Below are 22767 nucleotides of genomic sequence, written 5' to 3'. Positions count from 1 at the left end.
TAGGGGAAGCCTATAGGTCTATCTACTGAGTCATTAGCAGCCATTGCCTGGCCCTCCTCGGTCCTAGCTTAGGTGGAGAGGGGGCTTGGGCGCTGATCATATGTATATTTGGTTAGTCTCTAGGGCATTGTCCTGCTCTATATGGGAATGTAACTGTCCCTTGCCTCTGCCATTTATGAGTGGCCTTTAAACATTTAGTATTGTGCCTGTGCTAATTACTTTAGTCCATTTCTTTTATCGAGGCAGATTTGCACTGACTCGCAGCGGTGCCCTTTTAGCTCGGAAAAGTTTCCTGATCGCTGATTGGTTAGAATTATCTCGTCCAACCAATCAGCGATCAGGAAACTTTTCCGAGCTAAAAGGGCACCGCTGCGAGTCGGTGCACGTCTAACCAATCAGCGATCAGGAAACTTTCCCGAGCTAACAGGGCACCGGTGCTAGTCGGTGCAAATCTGCATCGCTAAAAGAAATTGACTATAGTTTTTATTTTTTATTTTTTCTTGTGTTCTCCGGATCTGGGCTAGGATTAGACACTGGGCTGCGTGTGTCCTTTACTTATGACTTCCTCTTTCCCACCGTTATACCTACATTAAGGGGTCGGTTGCCGGATGCACCCTCTCCACTGCCTTCTACCAAAGGCATCCTCATCCACAAAACCGCTTCTCTCCATATCATCTTTCGCCTTATGAATGGCAGTATAAACTAACAGTTCATTCAACTGCCCTTGTATCCATGTTATTTTTTTTTTCTTTTTTTTTTGTAGCCTCCTCTTTGTAAATTCATTAATATAACGATACAGCTTTTAATTAAAAATATCTAATATAAACAGCTTCAGTAAAAAAAAAAATAGTTTTATCTCAATTGTGAAAATGGTAATCCAATCAAATTTCCATTGACTGTCTCTGCGGACTAGACCATCTGCCTTCAACTTTCCCTTTCTTGGAATATTAAAAGGTCGTTAGTAACTTCTCTCCTTCATATGTCACAATTGTATTTACATTACACGGGTCTCTAATTAGAAAGGAGAGAGAGAGAGAGAGAGAGAGAGAGAGAGAGAGAGAGAGAGAGAGAGAGATTTCTGCATTTTCTAGGATATGTGCAATTGCTGAAAGGTAGTGTCCAGCGCGATTAGGATATTGATGAATATCCGTTTTTATTACGAATTGAAAAGTGGGAAAATATCTGTAGCGAGAGATCAACAGCCGTCAAAATGTCTAATATATATATATATATATATATATATATATATATATATATATATATATATATATATATATATATATGTGTGTGTGTGTGCGTGTGTGTGTGTATGCATATATATGTATATATATGTTAATATATATATAGACATCATATATATAAATATATATATATATATATATATATATATATATATATATATATATATATATATATATATATATATATACATATATATGTATATATACATATATATAAATATATATATATATATATATATATATATATATATATATATATATATATATATATATATATATATATATATATATATATATATATATATATATATATATATACACACACACACATACTTGTAAGTGTGGGTAGTTCTCTTCTTAGTTAATTTCCAACCACCTTGGCAACGTCTTTACAGATGCAGTAGAATATCTTGTTCGTATATCTGATATCAATATCTTGTTTTAAGGCTTTCTACAATTTATGTGGAAAGTAAGTTGAACCTTATCCTCTAAGTGTATATTCCAATTTACAAGTAACTCATTACTTTTAAGGTCAATGTCATCTTACAAAATCTATCTTTGAAACGTTTTGCTTTTGTTTGATATTAAAACGAATATGCATTAAATAATTGCCTCTGAGTGAGAATTAACATGTGGATGTAAACTACTGTAGTGTTCGCTTCAATTCTAAAACAGCTTCGTCTTTTTCAGGAACCCCCGAGACATCAATAATGCAAGCATGAGGCCCCATAGCAAGCGATCGAAGCACAATTGGAAACGAGGAACCAGCATTGACAACAAGAACAGCCTTTAACACACAGGAATATTGAAGAGGAGACTCAGAAGATTGAAAGAAAGGATACAGAGAGAGAGAGAGAGAGAGAGAGAGAGAGAGAGAGAGAGAGAGAGAGAGAGAGAGAGAGAGAGAGAGAGAGAGAGAGAGAGAACCTCTATAGTAAGCTGGAGGGAAAATATACAGAGAGGTTAGTTGTGTAACTTGGTGCACGCTGAGGGTAGCTGCTGTAAGCTGTTGCGAGTGCTCATGTAGAAACGGCGAAAATGGAGAAGAAAGGGCATTACGTCGTCTGGTTGCGGAGAACGATGCTCTTGTCTTTGCTCGAGAAGCCGAGAAGATCGCGGTGAAATGGAGACAGTAGTGACTGCTATGCTCACTTGATATCACGACGTGCTGTGTGTGTGTGTGTCATCGCTAGTAATAATAATAATAGTAGTAATAATAACAATAATAGTAATAATTATAATAATAGATAAAAGCCGCAGTTACAATAATAGTAATAATCATTACCATAATAATAATAATTACGCTAGTAATAATAATAATAGTAATAATAAAGATATCAACAACAAAAGTAATACAGTCTATGGAATGTATCTTGTCTCTGCTGGCCACGTCAGTTGTTGTTGTCGTTGTTGTCGTTTGAGTTCCAAAAATGCTGTTGGCCGTCAAAGCGAATGGATCTTGACAGAAAGAAAGAAGCCACGGAGAGAGAGAGAAAGCTTGTCTGAGAGGAAGTGAGCGCGAGTCAACCCATCTTCTTACCTACGGTTGTGCGAATGGCATGAAGAAGGTATGACCTGATGGCGACTACAGTGGGTCCGTGACAATAACATAATCTCAGAAAAGAAAGGAAGATTCCAGTGATTCTTACTACCTCAAGATTTTTTTTTCTTATGGTTTTTCGTGTACTTGGTGTGACTGTTGTGCAATGTGGTGTCTATATTTTTTTGTGGTCAGTGTCTAAGAATATTCATCCTAGATTCGTGTGATACACAGTTTTACTGCTATTTTGTAGAAATGTCAATGGGAACACATTGGGTTACTGTTATACCAAGTAAAAGGCTAACAGAAAAGAGGACCCTAGACGCACTCGGGCACCTAAGCTTAGATCTCAAGCGTCTCTCACACAGTAATAACAAAACGAGATAACAGTGGTTTGACGATGCTCTTCAGTAATATGGCCTTTCCTAGAACACTGCAGACTTTTGTAAATGTTGTTATTGCAGTCGCAGGAGGCCAAAGGAAGCCCAGCTCATCATGTGACTGATGTGGCATAGCGGCGTTACTCCGTTTACTTTCTTCACCACCCTGTTATCTTCTTCCAAGACTTGCTTGTTCAGGAAACCCCTGTTTACTCAAACATCATCCTGTGCTGTTCTCCTGAACCTCTGACGCCACTCAAGGGCTGTTGCTGTTGTTTCCCAGAGCTATGTTAAGAGGAACAGCGTCTTTTTCAAAACTGCAAATGATCACATGACAGTGATATTTTCGTTAGGCCCATTGGGGTTAAAACAGAGACCATTTGGAACTATTGTGTGGTCAGCTGCCAGAGAATTAATCAAAGACTAATAGAATCTAAGAAATACACCTACATCTCTCCTTTCCTCTTCCCTCTTTTTTTCTCTTCTTACTTTCCCCCTTTTGTCTGTTTTGTCTTTTTATATCTCATCCATACCAGAGTGTGATAATTCCTAACTAACCATCTACTTTTTCACCATCTGCTTATTTTTTATTTTAATTGTAATTTAAAGCTTGATTTTATTTATTTCTTCCAGCCCAAAACCTTATTCTTATCCAGTTTAACACCCCTGCCTTGAATTTTTTTTGCATTATCAGACTCTTTTAAACCAATCTCTTCTCCTCAACTCCCCATTTGTCCTTTACACTCGACCGTTTGCTCTTCCTGACCGAAGGAGCCCTCACCCTAAGCACCTCGAATGATGGTGGGTGCCCGAGGCCTCGATGGAAGCTTGCTAGGCGGTGCTGTACTCGACGAAGACACCGTTGAGGATGAAGTAGACCTAGGCTCCATCCCCTTGCTCGAAACTCCGCCGGGAGAACAACCGCCGCCCTCCCCGCGCCTTCTAGGTTACGGCGGATACGGTTATGGAGCCGGAGGGGCCACGTATGATGGTTATGGCACTGGGTATCCCCCCTATGGAGGCGGAGAGCTTATGATGGCTGGCGGGACGCAGATTGGAGTGGAGAACCTGGCCCAGGCCGCTGTCATTCTGGTCATTGGTGTGGCCATCATCATTTCGAATATCATCATCCTCGCTACTTTCATTACAATGCCAGGTAAGAGGATTCTCTCTCTCTCTCTCTCTCTCTCTCTCTCTCTCTCTCTCTCTCTCTCTCTCTCTTAGTTAGGACTGTCATAACTTGAAGAAGCTATTAGTTGTAAAAGTAGCAAGAACATGGAGGAATATATTGAAATTGGGAACAGCATAAGTATGATAGGAATAATGATAATGATTATGAAGAATATATTTTTATATGGGCTGCTAGAATGGTTCTTCATTGGATGACCCTAATCATGTAATTTGCGGGTACACTGTATATATATATATATATATATATATATATATATATATATATATATATATATATATATATATATATATCATCCGCCATTACTAGTCAACTTCAGAACAAATGCCTCAGACATGTCCTTCTACCCACTTCTGTCTATAGTCTTCTTATAATAGACTATGTCAGTAAATTTTCTTAGCTCGTCAATCCAACGTCTTATTTTCCTTTCCCTGCTTCTTTTGCAATCTCTCGGGTGTTTCGTTATTTCCATTGCCAAAGGTATCTCTTATATCACTATTATATAGCATTGTATAGAGATCCTCTGCAATTTTTATCACTCCATCTCTTTTGTTTATATTTCCATTTTCATCTAAAGCTAATATCTGTTGGCGCCCTGTTCCAAGTCTTCTTGTAATAAATTTGATGTTTCTTCCTTTCTTTAGTGTTTCTCCAATTTTGGTCTGATTGTGTTTATGAATGTCTTGGGTTTTTAGTTTTTTATTGTTTTGAGCAGTTCTGTTAATTCTGTGAAATTTTCCCTCATTTGTAATCTTTTCTTTATTAGGTTTTTGTTGTTTTCTGATAGTTTTCCTAAACCTTGTTTGGGAATTTTTCCACCTATCTCTTATGCTGATGCTAATAAAGTTTTTTTCTAAATTAATATTAAATTAATTTCTTCTTTACTTGCTTCCATGTTATCATGTAGCTGGGAGTAACTATTTTGTATTGCTAAACTAAATTTGTCAAATTTTTCTCTTATTACAGGATTGTTTTTTATGGTCACTTGACTTTTACTTATCTAACACTGTTAAATCTTTATACACACCCACGCACATGCACACACAAACACACACACACACACACACACACACACACACACGCATATATGTATATATATATATATATATATATATATATATATATATATATATATATATATGTATATATATATATATATATATATATATATATATATATATATATATATATATATATATATATATATATGAATTCTTAGTTAAAGATTACATAGTGTTTGTCCGTGTACAGAATACATTTGCACATTCTTGCATATATGTTTATGATATATATATACATATATATATGTATATATATATATATATATATATATATATATATATATATATATATATATATATATATATATATATATGTATATTTACAGAGTTTCCAATAAAAATAAACAACTGAAACACTTCTTAGAATTGAAATCTATATCAATTAAGATACAGATTTAGTAATACCTTTCCTTACTGATACAAGATCGAAGATAGTATAAATGCCATGCATTCTCAAAAGGTTCCTTCCTGCTATTCGCCTGGGGTGGGGGAGGGGTTGTTAGTGCCGTCAAGCGGCGCACTGTGCGTAATTCTAAAGGGCCTTTGCAGAGTTCTTTCTTTAAACTCTCTACACTTTCATTAAGGTCTCTGACTGGTCTCCCGGATCCCAACGGGTTCAAATTCATAAATCCATTCATCTTCTTCCTTTCAGGAGTTAAAATGCTATCTTTTACAGTTCATCGATAAATATGCATTAGTTTTTATCGAATGAGGACAGTGGTTATACGGAATTATTCGTTTAAATCTAAGATATCTTTTCAAACCTGTTGTTCCATACGAATTGCGATATTTTCTCATCAACGTATATTGTCATCAGGAGATTACGAAGTGCTAAAAAAAAAGAGTAAAAGTCTTGCTTAAAAAAATTACAAGTTTTGGTAAAAGAAAAAATTAAGTCTTGCTTTAAAAAGTACAAGTTTTTTTAAAAGAAGAAAAGTAAAAGTCTTGCTAAATGAAAAGAAAAAAGTATAAGTTTTGCTAAGAAAAAAGCAAAAGTCTTGCTAAATGAAAAAAGTACAAATTTTACTAAAAGAAAAAAGTACAAGTCTTGCTAAATGAAAAAAGTACAAGTTTTGCTAAAAGAAATAAGTACGTCTTCTTAAAAGATATGTTTACAAATCTTGCAATTGAAAAACAACCTAACATTTGTATAGTTGCTTACTACCAAGATTACAAAAACATTCACAATAACCCGGCCTTGTCCTTGAAACTATCGCATCACGATGTAAGATTCTGACTATTGACTATTTTTTTCCATGCATATAAGGTACACAAATATAACCTCAATTTCCATCTATATCATTGTTGTTGTTTACCGCGGGCATGAAGAACTTGAGGACACAATTGCCCCGGAAACAAATTGTTTGTCATCGTAAGTTAAAAGAAAAAAAATAGCAGATTATCAACCTAATAACTTTTTAAATAGGCCCTTTTTTTATGAAATAGTATCCCTATTAGTAGTCGTTTGCATGCATTAAATTTCCAGATATAATAGGAAGGGTATTCTAAAATTTTTTGTAGCTCATATTATTCCCCGAAACGTTTAGTGTCTTTTTTATGTTTAGCAAAGGAGTTTAAAATATCCTGCTATCATTTTACTATAATACATTCCTTCCCTATATCATTATTCGATGTACGATTCATTTTCCCAAAATTGTATCGATTATCTTATAGAATATTACACATTGTTATGATAGGACTTCTTCTCTTCTGAAATGTCACGTTATATAATTCCTACTTGCTATTTAATCATAATAACTAGCAAGCGCTAACTAATAGCAACTACATCCCACCATTGGTATTTTATAGTACTCTTTCATAATAAATAGGACAATAGAATATATCATCATTCTTTAGCTTGAAATCATCTTGAAGACATTTCATCATAAATCCTGCGATATTCCTATATCTTAATTGTAGAAAACTGAAATTTTGCTTCCCAAAAATCATCTTGAAGACATTTCAACATAAATCCTTCGATACTCCTTTTCTTAATTGTATAAATCTGAAATCTTATTTCCCAAAAAATCATCTTGAAGACATTTCATCATAAATCCTGCGATGCTCCCTTTCTTAACTGTATAAATCTGAAATCCTACTTCCTAAAAATCCTCTTGAAGACATTTCATCATAAATCCTGCGATACTCCTTTTCTTAATTGTAGAAATCAGAAATCTTATTTCCCCAAAAAGAAGACATTTCATCATAAATCCTGCCATACTCCATTTCTTAATTGTAGAAATCAGAAATATTTCCCAAAAATCATCTTGAAGACATTCCATCATAAATCCTGCCATACTCCATTTCTTAATTGTAGAAATCAGAAATCTTAGTTTCCAAAAATCATCTTGAAGACATTTCATCATAAATCCTGCGATACTCCTTTTCTTAATTGTAGAAATCAGAAATATTTCCCAAAAATCTTCTTGAAGGCATTCCATCATAAATCCAGCGATACTCGTATTCTTAATTGTAGAAAACTGAAATCTTGCTTCCCAAAAATCATCTTGAAGACATTTCATCATAAATCCTTCGATACTCCTTTTCTTAATTGTAGGAATCTGAAATCTTATTTCTCAAAAAATCATCTTGAAGACATTTCATCATAAATCCTACGATACTCCTTTTCTTAACTGTATAAATCTGAAATCCTACTTCCCAAAAATCCTCTTGAAGACATTTCATCATTTATCCTGCCTTATTCCATTTCCTACTTGTAGAAATCCGAAATCTTAGTTCCCAAAAATCATCTTGAAGACATTCCATCATAAATCCTGCCATACTCCTTTTAATTGTAGAAATCAGAAATCTTATTTCCCAAAAATCATCTTGAAGACATTTCATCATAAATCCTGCCATACTCCTATTCTTAACTGTAAAAATCTGAAATCTTATTTCCCACCCCCAGTCCCAACATAACAAGAAGAGTAAATAATAGAAATTAGTAGTGAGGAACATCTAACCTTCTTGGAATCAAGATCCATCCACGATCCCCTCTATCAGAGAAACTAATCCTCTGCCTTATTCCGTAGGCCCAAAAGATGTCATCATGTACTACCTGATGTCGCTGGGAGTGTCAGATTTGGTAGCGGGCGTCGTGGTGGTGCCCCTGAGCGTGTACCCGGCTCTGGTCCAGCGGTGGGTGTACGGCGACGCGCTCTGTGCCCTAGCTGGGTATCTGGAGACCACCGTTTGGTTTGCCCAGCTGTGTACTTTCATGTGGATAAGTGTGGATCGTTATTTAGCCATACGAAAACCGTTAAGGTGAGTGGATTTGTTTATAACACTCATTATTATGAATTTTTTTTTAGTGGGGTTGTTTATAACCTCACTTTATGTATATATATATATATATATATATATATATATATATATATATATATATATATATATATATATATATATATATATATATATTGAGTGGGTTTGTTTATAACCCTCTTTATTATGAATTTTTTTAGTGGGTTTGTTTATAACCTCACTTTATGTGTGTGTATATATATATATATATACACACACACACACACACACACACACACACACACACACACATATATATATATATATATATATATATATATATATATATATATATATATATATATATATACATATATATTTCTTTTTGAGTGGGTTTGTTTATAACCCTCTTTATTTAATTATTATTTTTTTTTTTTGCTGACAAAGGGATAGAAAGAAAAAACCATGTTGAGATTTGGTCATAACTGCTAGTCTTACATCTTCTAGAGACATCTCTTGATTGATTGATTGATTTTGAGTTTTCTGGCATCCTGTCATCGAAGGTCATTGACGCCAATGTCGTTTGTGTTCGATAAAGAATGAAAGGAAATTCAATTTAAAACCATAAAAGCGATGCCCTTTCATAAAGTTAAATAGGTTTCAGATGAATTGCTTCTTAAATTCATCTAAAGATACCGCTAGCATAGTACAAAACATCCTCTCGAAGGGGCAAAGATATATATGTATATATATATATATATATATATATATATATATATATATATATATATATATATATATATATATATATATATATGTGTGTGTGTGTGTGTGTGTGTGTGTGTGTGTGTGTGAGTATATATGTATATATGTACACACACACACATACACACACACACATATATATATATATATATATATATATATATATATATATATATATATATATATATTTATCACCAACGAATCATTTCCAAAATACGGGGTGGTCCAAGAGAAGCTAAAACAACCGCCACTGTCATATTTAATGCTTAATTATTAAATTGATAAAGAAAATTTTCAATATGCGCAGATCTTTTTACACAAAGCAAATGAAACACAATAGACGTTCATATCTAAGGGTTAGAGTTGCATTGCATATCAAAACCTAGAAGGAATCCGTTAAGAATAGTGAATATGAATAATGGATATTTCTTCAGATCATTTGAAAAGTCATTTGACCGAAATCCAGTTTGGCTTGGCTCTATATTTAAGAAACTTACAAAAACAAGCTTTCAATTTAAAGAAAAGCTTCAATTAATAAATTTTCAAATAGTGATTTAAAGCTTTCAACTTAAAGAAAAGCATCAATTAATGAATATTTAAAAAGTGATTTAAAGCTTTCAATTTAAAGAAAAACATCAATTAATGAATTTTCAAATAGTGATTTAAAGCTTTCAATTTCAAGAAAAACATCCATTAATAAATTTTCAAATAGTGATTTGAAGAATTATTCTGTAGAACTTTCATCGAGTCATTCAAGATAAAAATTCATACATACACACTTACTTACATGCACACACATGAATTATGAGCCTAAAATAAATGACCGCATACATTCCAAGATTACATACATACATAAGTAAAAAGTAATTTATAAGGAACATGGGTTGATAAATTCGCCCAAGGCATGACCAGCCGGATCAGGTCAAACATACATTCGTGGATATAAAACCCAGAAACGCCTCAGGGAAGACATGGCTAGTTTCCAAATTCTGGTCAAAGGAACGACTCTCTGACGACATGGGGAAAATGGGCCACTCATCCTGATCTTCTTCTTCTTCTTCCCTGGAACGAGCGTGAGTCATCCTTACATCCAGAAGGTCAAGGGCAGTGCGATCAAAGGAAGAGATTCTGTTATTCACATTAAAATGTCTCTTGTTTTTTTTTACGGCAGCGTTATTAGTCCGGCATCAGATACACGGCCAGTTACAGTAGATTGAAAAGAGATTTTTATCATTTAGGTGAGCTGTTGCTCCTCTTGTCTCAATGATGTTCTGTTGGCAGTTATTAATAGATGTAAAGCTCTCTATTGAAGTTGATCATTTGATATCGCTCACTTGTTATTTGCATAAAGTAGTTTTTTCTATCAGCTTTGGGAACCAGTATTCATGAAAGTGCCGTGAATAGCTTAATAGCCTACTCAATTAGTCATTTGAGATAAAAGTACTTGCTAATCTTATTCATATGCAGACTTGCAAGATTCTGCAGAGTAGAAAGAAGCTTCTTGTGTAGGATACTAATTATAAACAGGATATTTGAATACAGCGCTGCAGTTAATACTGATTGGATCATCTCATTAAATACTTTTCTTTTTAGAGAAAGTGACATGTTACGTTCATCTGATTAAATACTTTTCTTTTTAGAGAAAGTGACATGTTACGTTCATCTGATTAAATACTTTTCTTTTTAGAGAAATTGACATGTTACGTTCTTCTGATTAAATACTTTTCTTTTTAGAGAAAGTGACATGGTACGTTCACCTGATTAAATACTTTTCTTTTTAGAGAAAGTGACATGGTACTTTATTTGGTTTCATTTGTTTACCAAATGCTCTCCATCCCATGCTTATTCTTTTAGTATCGGTCTCATGTCCTCTTCTTGCGCTAAAAAAACGGCTGAAGATGGACAAAAAAATGTTGGCACTGTCTTGGGGGACATCCTAATAGAAACTGGATGCGGAGCCACTTGTGATGATGCTGTCTCAAAGAAAGGAAATTACTATAGTGCGTTGGAGTTCTTCGTTGAAATAAGTTTGTATAAGATAAAAAGAATCTTTACATGAGTCTACATCATACTTGTCACTATTAGTAGTATGGAAGCACCACTCCGAAATGTTTTGTGTCGTAAAGAAAGGTCTTAGATGGAAATTGGTCACTAGGTATTAAAAGTGCTGTCAAGAATTCCTATTTTTTATTTAAATTGGTATTTAGAAGATTTAAGGTAACATTATTTGTTGCCTAACGAAAAAAAAAATGTTAACTTCTCATGACAATTCACAGAACATTGGGATTTGATATTAGAAAAATAAATACAGTACATTAGAGGTCAGAAAGTTTTCCTGACAGCCTGTCGATGCTTTACCTACTGGAGTACCAAGATACTATCATGGTTACATTAGTGCCATTAATAAGGTAAAATACCACACCAGATGTTGTTTACTTTAAGAATATTAACCAACGATTCCTGAGGAAATGTAAGGAGGCACTTCATGTCTTCATGCTACCCTTTGAAAACTGGAATACCGATGGATATGCTCCATTTGGCTGAGGGGATGACTACCAGGCTAAGTGATAAAAAGCTTGTAAACAAGTGGAGGTTCTGGAAATACAGGACAACAGATGAGAATAGAAATTGGACTCCTATATAAAAACAAGGAAAAAGATATCTAGGCCAGAGTAAACGATAAATATTACCAATTACAAGTTGCAAACACCATAATACCAAGGGTATGTGCCTTTTATTTATTTATTTGTTTTTTTGGGGGTAGGTGCCTTTTATTTATTTATTTATTTATTTATTTATTTATTTTTTTTTTTTGCAATTGTTCAAGGTAAAAATGGTAATAACATGTTCACTACCATGGTATTCCATAGTGTTTAGAAACATAGGATTTGATAAGCACAATTGATATTAAGACTATTAATACAACCCTGATGTCTCAAGGAGTAAAGTTAAATAACATTTGACCTGGTATCTTTATTGAGCAATACTAAAAAAAGTCAGAAGCCACTGACACCTAAGCTCCTCTTGTGGCTATCTGTTGATGAAAAAGGCATAAGAAGGACAATTCATTATAAAAAAGAATACTTATTGTAAGAAAGTCTACAATGAACACCAGGAATCTAGTTTAAATAGTGATTACAATGAACCTTTGGAAGCTAGCAGAAGTTAATCCCAAGCAGTGACTTATATGAAAGATATAATTCCATTAACTATTGTTGGATGATTTCCTGGTTCAATTTAGTTAAAATCCTTATAGGAAGAGTAGCTTCTGTAGAGAAATGCCAAGACATAATTCTGAAACCAGGCTAATATAGTGTCTAGAAAATGGTCATCTAGCGTATGGGTGCATCCACACAGGTGACGATTTGACTGAAGCTTAAATTTGAAATACATCTATTCCAATGAGACTAATCTTGTCTGTATCTTTAGCTCTCTATCTTAACAGTTCCATAGAAGTTAATATATCTCAAATCCAAGCCTCTGCCCGTTCCTGCCTGTACCTTTTCAAAAAGCTGTCTTGTGTGCTACGCATGTGTAGATGTGGCTGGTTTAGGTAGTAGGTTCTACTTAGTTTTTGAAATACACAGGCAGGGCAGCTGGTTGGGACTACGGTCCCCCCCTTAAGCCAAAGCAAAGTCCTTCAAAAGAAGGCAACCGTTTTACCCCATACGAATGGGAAAAAAAGAACGCTAATAGTAAAAGATTGATTTTAATGAGAGTACCTCAGCTAGGGGTTTTAGCCCTGTCCGAAATTTTTCATTGAGGTTAGAGTATATCAAACTCCATATAAGCCCTCTCCTGTTTCACTTGCCATATTGTCGGCTCGTTACCTCTGGAATGGAACCTAAGCGAAGGAAATAGAGGAGCTAAACTTAATTCTCTTGGATAGGGGAAGAATACAGGTCTCCCTTTTTAAGAAAATGTTCAAATTAAGATCACTAGACTGAAAGCTTCGGAAAGGGAAACCTTTCGAGAAAAATGGGGAGCCAGAATAAACTGCTTGCTGTTATTTCTCCCATTGCAAACTTCGAAAAGACATAAAACTCAAAGAACATAATAAGAAGGTGTAACCTCTTAGCTATAGGAAAATGTATCCTCGACTAGTCTTGGCCAACCCTGGAAAACTAGACATAGAACGGTGGATCTTGATGTCCCAGGATCAGAAAGCTGTCAAGTACAGAATTCTAATATTTGTGGGGGACAATCAATGTTTAAATCATGACCAACATGAATGAATATATGTTGATATATTTATGTACTTTTTGCAATCCACACATATGTTGAGCGACGCTAAACACTTCACTAATAGTCAAATTTCATCATACCATTCAGGAAAAATTTCGTATAACTTTGACTTAGGTTTCAAGAAATATCAAAGATTTTACTCTTTTAATTGTTCCTTATTCTTATACTTTGCTATTTACCTGTTATCCTTCTACGTTTATTTTCATTATTTCCAAATAGATTTACATATTATTGATGAAGACTTTAAAAATAGCTCATGAGCTAATACTGGAAACGAAATGAGAGGTATTTTATATATGCTGATATAAACGCTCTTTCCGAGTGGGGATACCTTAACGTTGTGAAAGGGTTTACGTATCACTATGATCAGCAAAGCTGTGCTAGTCAGGGCCACCCGTACTAGGTTGGTTTGCAGTGAGCGATCACACCAAAATCTCCCACCATAAGCAATCCGTACTGGTCAACGTGGTGATGAAAACTGTGAGGCCTTTTTCCTGCAGTGGAATAGAAACGGCTGCATTTGTTGTTGTTGTTGTTGTTGTGTGTGTGTGGAGAGAGAGAGAGAGAGAGAGACCGATAATTTAACCTGTTGATCACATAAATATGCAAATAATAACACTTTAGAATTGCTTGACAACATGGGATGAAATTGCCCCACTCGTGGCATCCTTCATGAACAGTAACCGACAATCATCAAAAGAAAGAAGAGGTCATTTTGCTATTTCTCTCTCTCTCTCTCTCTCTCTCTCTCTCTCTCTCTCTCTCTCTCTCTCTCTCTCTCTCTCTCTCTCTCTCTCTCGTGTATTTGCGTCGTATTTCAAACACTCGAACTCGAGTATCGAAAGAGAATGATGCTGGACCGTTAATTGGAACTCCTTAGCAAAATGTCTGTTTAAATCGTTTGGGATTCAGCTTGTCTTTACATTTTCTCATCTCCGCTTCTGTATTCAAATTGCTCTCTCTCTCTCTCTCTCTCTCTCTCTCTCTCTCTCTCTCTCAGTCTAAGCCTGTCTTGTCGGCACCTTAGCCGATCAATATACTGCCTCAGTATGTATTTCTCTATCTCAAAGAATTCTTTTGCTGTTTATCCTCTCTCTCTCTCTCTCTCTCTCTCTCTCTCTCTCTCTCTCTCTCTCTCTCTCTCTCTCTCTCTCTCTCTCCAGTTTTCTTTCTGTCCGTTTCTCTCTTTCTCTCGCCCCTTCGAGGCTCCAGATCGATCAATATACCGCTTCTCTCTCTCTCTCTCTCTCTCTCTCTCTCTCTCTCTCTCTCTCTCTCTCTCTCTCTCTCTCTCTCAGCTTTACCGGTTTGATCAATATACTACTCTCTCTCTCTCTCTCTCTCTCTCTCTCTCTCTCTCTCTCTCTCTCTCTCTCTCTCTCTCTCTCTCTCTCTCTCTCGTAGTAAAGGGCAAGATAAAATCACCAGGCAAAGAGAAGGTAAACAGATATTATAACGCCTTAATTAGTGAGAGATCCTTACAAAAGAATCCTTAAATAAATGTGAGCTTTTATGATTACTGAGGCTTCTGTTAAGATCGCGAATATGTGTGGTGGCCGGACGGCTAGGATGGGATCCTATGTAGGTCAGCCCACGGCTATGATGCTTATTTTCATCTCTCTCTCTCTCTCTCTCTCTCTCTCTCTCTCTCTCTCTCTCTCTCTCTCTCTCTCTCTCTCTCTCTCTACTGCTTCAAAATTTTCAGTGCATACATTCAGATTGTTTAACATATATAAAGGGAAATGAAGGTAGATGTTGACATCAGATGTGGTATGAAATATACAATGCTTTTACGGGCCCTCTTTAAAACAGAGGAATAAGCCTGTGAAATTAGCAGACGACCTGTACTGAATAGATATGAATCGATAACTGAGCCTTGAGCTTTAATTACACTTGTCATATATATACATGTTCATACATACATACATACATACATACATACATACATATATATATATATATATATATATATATATATATATATATATATATATATATATTATGTATGTGTATGTATGTATGTATATGCTTTCACACATATAATCGAAGTTATGGTCCTGAACTGTTATGCTACCTAAACATACATGAATGTATACATACAGAAATGCATACCCATATACATACCTGCACGCGTATGGTATACATGCATATACACATGTGTATTCACATATACACAGTACATTTGCATACATAAATGCCCATGCACACATTTGCACATATATACGTACCAATATTATATATATATATATATATATATATATATATATATATATATATATATATATATATATATATATATATATATATATATATATATATATATATATATATCACTAGCTAGGCTATAATCCTGGTTAGAAAAAGCAGAATGCTATAATGTCAAGGACTCCAAAAGGGAAAAATAGCCCAGTGAGGAAAGGAAAAAGGAAATAAATAAACTAAAAGAGAAGCAATGAACAATTGAATTAAAATGTTTTAAGAACAGTAACAACATTAAAATAGATCTTTCATATGTAAACTATTAAAAAAAAACAAGAGGAAGAGAAATAAGATAGAATAATATGGCTGAGTGTACCCTCAAGCAAGAGACCTCTATCCCAGTGGAAGACCATTGTACAGAGGTTGCGGCACTACCTATGACTAGGAAACCATGGTTTGATTTTGGAGTATCCCTCTTCTAAAAGAGCTGCTTACCATAGCTAAAGAGTCTCTTCTACCCTTACCAAGAGGAAAGTAGCCACCTAACAAGAATAGAGCAGTAGTTAACCCCTTGAGCAAACAATTACTGTTTGGTAATATCTTTATTGTGAGGTGAATGAGGACAGAGGAGATTGTGGAAAGAATAAGCCAGACTATTCGATGTATTTTTAGGCAAAGGAAAATGAGCTGTAACCAGAGACATGGATCCAATGTAGTACTGTCTGGTTAGTCAAAGGACCCATTAACTCTCTAGGGGTAGTATCTCAGTGGGTGGCTAGTGCCCTGGTTAACCTACTACCTACGTAGATATTTACTGTATATAGGTATACTGTACGTAAATATATATATATATATATATATATATATATATATGTGTGTGTGTGTGTGTGTGTGTGTGTGTGTAAGTGTATATATATATATATATATATATATATATATATATATATATATATATATATATATATATATATATATATATGTGTGTGTGTGTGTGTGTGTGTGTGTGTGTGTGTGTATCAATGATTCATAATAGATGGAGGAGATTGCATAGTAAAACTCGCTGAGCTTTATGTGAAATTTCTACAAGAATGCTCTGTACCTACAGCTTGGAAAAACTGTATCATTATACTAATTCACAAAATGGGAGACAAAAGACCTGAAAATTACTGCCCAATAACTTTACTCTCCGTAATATATGAAATATATACAAAGATCATATTGGGCCGATTAGAAAGACGGCCAGACTTTAATCGACCAAGAAAGCAGGTATGTTTTAGAAGCGGGTATTCAACAACTAACTATATTCATGTAATTAACCAGCTAAAGGAAAATCAATAGAGTTTGACAAACCACTATGCATGGTATTTGTAGACTATGAGGAAGCTTTTGATTCTGTCAAAACTTCAGCAGTAATGAAAGCCTTTCAAAGACAAGGAAAATATGAATCTTATGTTAGAACACTTGAGGATATCCATACAGAAAGTACAGCAATCCTAAAACTACATGAAGATAGTGAGAAAAGCCCAATTGAGAAAGGAGTTAGAGAGGGAGACTCCATCTCCTAGATTATTCACAGCATGCCTAGAATTAGTTTTTTTTAATTTGATTGAGAAAATGCAGGAATTAATAATAATATTGGAATACCTTAACAATTTAGAATTTTCAGATAACATAGTCGTGTTTAATGAATCGTAGGGGGAATTCCAAAAGATGATGGCAGATTTCAAAAGAGAAAGCAGAAATGTAAGACTGAAAATGAATATGAGTAAAACTAAGAAAATATTCAATGAAAATGCAGACAACAAATAAGGGTTATGGGCAAAGCTCTAGAGACAGCTTAGGACAGACTTAAGGACAGACATTGTTTCCCTAGGAAATGAGACCAAAATGAAAAGGATAAACATTGGATGGAGAACTTTTGGCAAACAAAATGAGATTATGAAAAGTAAAATACCACACTCTCTAAAATGAAACGCATTTAGTCAGATGGTCCTACCAATATTAACTTCACATCTGAAACTTGGAACCTTACCAAAGCATTAGAACATAAGCTAGTTACAACTCAAAAACTAATGAAAGAATATTGATGGGAATAGCACAAAGAGACAGGAAAAGAGCAACATAGATACGAGAGCAAACTAAAGTATAGGATATTCTTTCATGTAAGGAAAGGAAATGGACATGGGTAGGATATGGACATTAAAAATAACAGGATGGGTCCCTAGAGATTGCAAAAGAAGCAGGGGAAGGAAGAGAAGACTATAAATTAAGAAACTAAGAAAGTTTGTTGGTATAAACTGGCATAGAAAGACATTAAACAGATGCGATTGGAAGGACATGTCTGAAGTATTTGATCTGCAATGGACTAGTAATTGATGATGATGATGATGATGATGATGTATGAAAGTGTAGATCATAAAAATTAATATCACACAAACATATACTATATGAGGTACATAATTCCTAAGATATGAGCCAGTTGTCACTAAGTTCAGGCTTGCTGGAAGAAATTATTTTTATTTTTAATTTGTGAAAATTGTAGATCTCTGGATATAAATGCATCTAGTTTGTACATTCCATGCCCTGTATTTCAATTGTTATCGAAACATTCTTTTATAGAATTGGACTTTGTGAAACATCTTTCTAGTAAGTTATTGGAATGAACCAATTTCTTTGGACATGACCGTTTATAATAGTATGATTTTGATCTCTAAAATGAACATTGCATTGTTATCTTGAGCATATCTTACAATTTTTCATGTTGTTTAATTCTTTTTTTTTTTCAAAAGCTTTACCTGTTTGACCAATCTAAATGTTATTCATGAATTATGGGTTACGTGACATAAGCATCCTTTCCTACTGTGCTGTGAGGAGAATTCTTCATGAGAGCCGTTTATATTGTTATTGCTCTTAAATGCTACATTAACACAGACATTTTTACCTGTTATAGAATATCTTTAAAATTGTTACTGTATGACAATACAAATAATATTTTTATATTGTAGTCTTTTCTATTGTTATTTGCAAAGCAGGTCTTTTTAGCTGAAACTATTGGTCTTAAATCATAGAATAACTCTAGCTTTGGTAGGGATACATAAGTAATCTTCACTGTTCTAATGCTGGCTATTTATTTTCCAGATATGAGACAGTTCAAACTAAGACGCGGTGTCAGTGCTGGGTAGTGTTCACATGGATTACTTCCATGATGCTCTGCTGCCCGCCGCTTTTGGGCTTCAATAGTTCCTCGCATTGGGATGCAGAAGCCTTCGTGTGCTGGCTAGACTGGGGCAGCATGATTGCCTATGCGTTGACACTTATCCCCATGGTGCTGGGACCCACGCTCATCACACTTTTCTACACTTACGGCTACATCTTCAACACAATGCGTAGACTTAAAACATGTGTGGCTGGACAGGATAAGGAGTTCATTACAGCGCTTACTTCCAACCTGGCCAATCCGGATCATGCCATGTCTTTCGTGCTAGTGCTTGCTTTCTGGCTTTCGTGGGGTCCTTGTGTTGGGGTACGAACCTACGAGTACTTAAGCGGCAACCACATTGACGTGCGATTCCTCCACTTTGCCGTGTTTTGGCTCGGGGCCCTCAACTCGTGCTGGAAATCCATTATATATATAGCCATGAGCCCCAAATTCAGAAGAGGCCTGAAGCTTTTCTGCCTGTCGCTTTGCTGCCAGCGAAGAGCACGAAACGCCGAACTCATCATGGATTACTAGGCCTAGGCCTAGGTCTAGACCTAACCAGGACTTCCGTGTATAATTTCTTCTTCCTCGACTTTCGCATCATTTCCTTGATCAGTGTGTTCCCGTAAACTTAGCAGAAGTTAAGATATGCTTTTCTAGAGTGTGAAGTTGTGTTAGTGAAAAGCTTTAGAAGACAGAATACGGGAGAATATGCATATTTAATGCTCAATCCAATAAGTTGGCGCTGGTGAACTATTTACTACTACTACTGGAGTCATGATAATGATAGTGATAACGATGATAATACTATTGTTGTTGTTATTATTATTGTCAATAATATTGTAATGATAATGATAGATTGTAGATAATAACTTTGATCAGCACTAGATTTATCAAAAGATGATTTTTTGTACTTGACAATCTTTAGAGTGGTGAGTGTTAGAGGAGAGTCCCGAAGCAACCCAGCGTTATCTCCATGAGGTAGCCGTGGCTGACGGCGTTACACAATTTGTTGTCTCTTGTACTGTTTGTTCTCTTCATTGTTGGTATGTTTGTTTGCGTGTGATAGAAGGAGGTTTCATAAAAAAAAAAAAAACATATCAGTGTTACGAACTAGAAAAAGTGTCCGCAAGTTATATATATATGTGCGAATGTCTATATTTTTAGATCATACGAAAGTGTTAGAATGCATTTTTCATCATCATCATTATGATTATTATAATTACGGTTCCTTTTTATTAATGATTATTAAGATGATGGATAATTATCATTACCGTGAAAAAAAAAAGCATCATGTGATTATTCTTTTTTTCTCTCCCAACTTTTCTCTCCTTTTCAACATTCCATCTCATTTTATCTCTTCTCTTTTTAAAAAATCTCTTTCATTTTCTCGGCAATAGAATTGTGATAAGTACCTGTCGGTCGAAATGAGAGATTACCATTCACCCCCCCCCCCTCCCCCCTTCATAGCTTTAGGTTGTTCACAAGTATAATCTGGCAACGAAATTCTTCTTCTGTTCATTTCTACTGAGATCTGAGTTGTGTAGCTGGATCTGCTCCAGTAGATTTCATTGTTTATTTTGTTTTTTTTACTTCACCCGTAAAGTTGATTCAATTACTCTTGCATTTCATAATCCAATATTATTGTAATTATATATGCATTTAGACATGCTTGTTTCCACACTTTTTTTTTATAGTTAGAAACTTTCATGGATGAATCGAAGTTTATGCATGCACGAGCGTGTGTATTTGTGTGTGTGTATGCACGACTGAGCAAGATTAGTCTCTACAAGGGACTTCCAGTGACTGAGATAACACTGTTTATGTTTTGTATGGTTACATATACACATAATTATGTTTCCTTAAGCTATTGTAGTAAGGGTTCAGCTTGTGGGTGGAATCGAAAGAGCAGAAATTATATTCAGTGCTTTTACGTAAAAAACAATTTTTGTAGAGATACCACTATAAGCAGCTCTTCTAGGACACTCCAAAATCAAACCATTGTTCTCTAGTCTACGGTAGTGCCATAGCTTCTGTACCATGGTCTTCCACTGTCTTGGGGTAGAGTTCTTTTTCTCATTTTTTTTCAAGTTTTTATAAATTATATATAAAAATCTATATAAATGTTGTTACCGATATTAGAATATTTTATTTTAATTGTCCATTACTTCTTGTAGTTTATTTCCTTGTTTCTTTTCCTCACTGGGCTATTTTTCCCCTTTTGGAGCCCTAGGGCTTATAGCATCTTCCTTTTCCAACTAGGGTTGTAACTTAGCTAGTAATAATGATGATAATAATCTCAGTTATGTGTCCATTTCATACTGATGACAGAACTGAACTTTTATAAAAACTCTCTAGATAACAGAAAGGACCTCAGCTCTTTCGATGGCAACCTCAAGATGACCGCTTATTTTGAGTTCTCAAGAAGATAATAAATAAGAACCTTATGAATGGCTACCAGATATATATGTATATGTGTATACACATGTGTGGGTTTATTGTCTGTAAAGGTTTTTGAAGAGTGAATGTATGCAAGGGTAGTAAGCATGAGTTCAAGCAGATATGTATGCACTGAAACATATGTCTATTAGAAATTGAAGATTTTTATATAAGTATATATAAATATATACAGTGAACACCCGGTTTTTGTGTCGAATAGTTTGCGACATTTGTCTCCAACTTTAGCGATCAATAACTATAGATTACTCGCTGTGGATTGATATTTTCTTGCTTATAGCCCCCAAAATATCTCTGGGCTATAATAGGCTGTCGAGTGTCTGCTGTGTATCTTATATGTACTGTATACATATATGAAGAATGCATGTTTATGCATAATTGTATGCATGAATTCATAAAGTAAGGGAGAGAAATAGAGAGTGAGAGAAAGAGTTTTTGTATAATTTGATTTAATTATTCTATGAATTATTTGTAAATCAATCATCGCGTAATATGAAGTGAAATGATTTATGCATCATAGCTTTATTATCCAAATTAAATTGATTAAATTACATGAATAATTTCCTCTGAACAAATTTGAGTGCTAGTTTCTCCCAGATTATCATTCCCCAAAAAAGCATCAAAACATACTAATGTTGTCAGATCAGTCAAAAGATGTATATTGATAGAAACTAGCTTGATTCTTCACTCTGTATAAGTCCTTGGTTCGGTGTGTGTGTGTGTCAAAATTCATATTAGATGAAAAAAAAAATAACAAACTGATGTTTACTCGTTTTGTAGAAATAGACTCAACCTCAGCTCTTGTTCTTTTTTCAGTTTAATTTTTTTGTAACTGTTTAGTTTTGACGTTGATGATTAGATGCAAGTATTTGATAGACGATATTTTTGGCACTGGTGCTACTGATCCAATTCGTTCCCGATGATAGACGAATGAACAGACGAATCAAGATTGTCACGATGCCTGCGAAAGTCATCGAAGACTCGAGAGGCTTCTTCCTGACTCTTCTTCTATCTCTCTCTCTTAGCTGTCAATCAGCTGAGACGAGGAAAAATCGAGTAGAAAATCCGAATAGATGAGTTCGCCCTCCAAATCTCTCGAGGAAGACCCCTACGATCGACTCATCAACTGAAACATCTATTCATCTAAATAATTATAATGTAAAGAAACGGATATCTGATTGAGCAGACAGCCTAAATTAAAAAAGGAAAAAAAAAATCTCCAGCAGATATGTGAGGTTTTTTTAAGTTGGA

At 34.8% G+C, this 22767-nt stretch overlaps 1 protein-coding gene across 2 annotated transcripts in view; it reads left to right on the top strand.

Annotated features, from left to right (window-relative positions):
- The window catches only part of LOC137650206 (probable G-protein coupled receptor 21), a 131413-nt gene extending 109140 nt beyond the window's left edge, over positions 1-22273 (top strand). For both annotated transcript variants that reach the window (XM_068383394.1, XM_068383393.1), the window contains 3 exons: positions 1932-4317; positions 8444-8675; positions 18999-22273. In XM_068383394.1, the coding sequence (XP_068239495.1) occupies positions 3957-4317; positions 8444-8675; positions 18999-19593 (1188 nt within the window). In that variant the 5' untranslated portion in view covers positions 1932-3956 and the 3' untranslated portion in view covers positions 19594-22273. The remainder of the gene's footprint in view (positions 1-1931; positions 4318-8443; positions 8676-18998) is intronic.
- The last annotated feature ends 494 nt before the right edge of the window (positions 22274-22767 follow it).

This window comes from Palaemon carinicauda, chromosome 11, assembly GCF_036898095.1.
Source record: "Palaemon carinicauda isolate YSFRI2023 chromosome 11, ASM3689809v2, whole genome shotgun sequence".
In the NCBI taxonomy this organism is placed as follows: Eukaryota; Metazoa; Arthropoda; class Malacostraca; order Decapoda; family Palaemonidae; genus Palaemon; species Palaemon carinicauda.
Note: the sequence above shows the minus strand (reverse complement) of the source record. Positions and strands in the feature narration are given on the sequence as shown.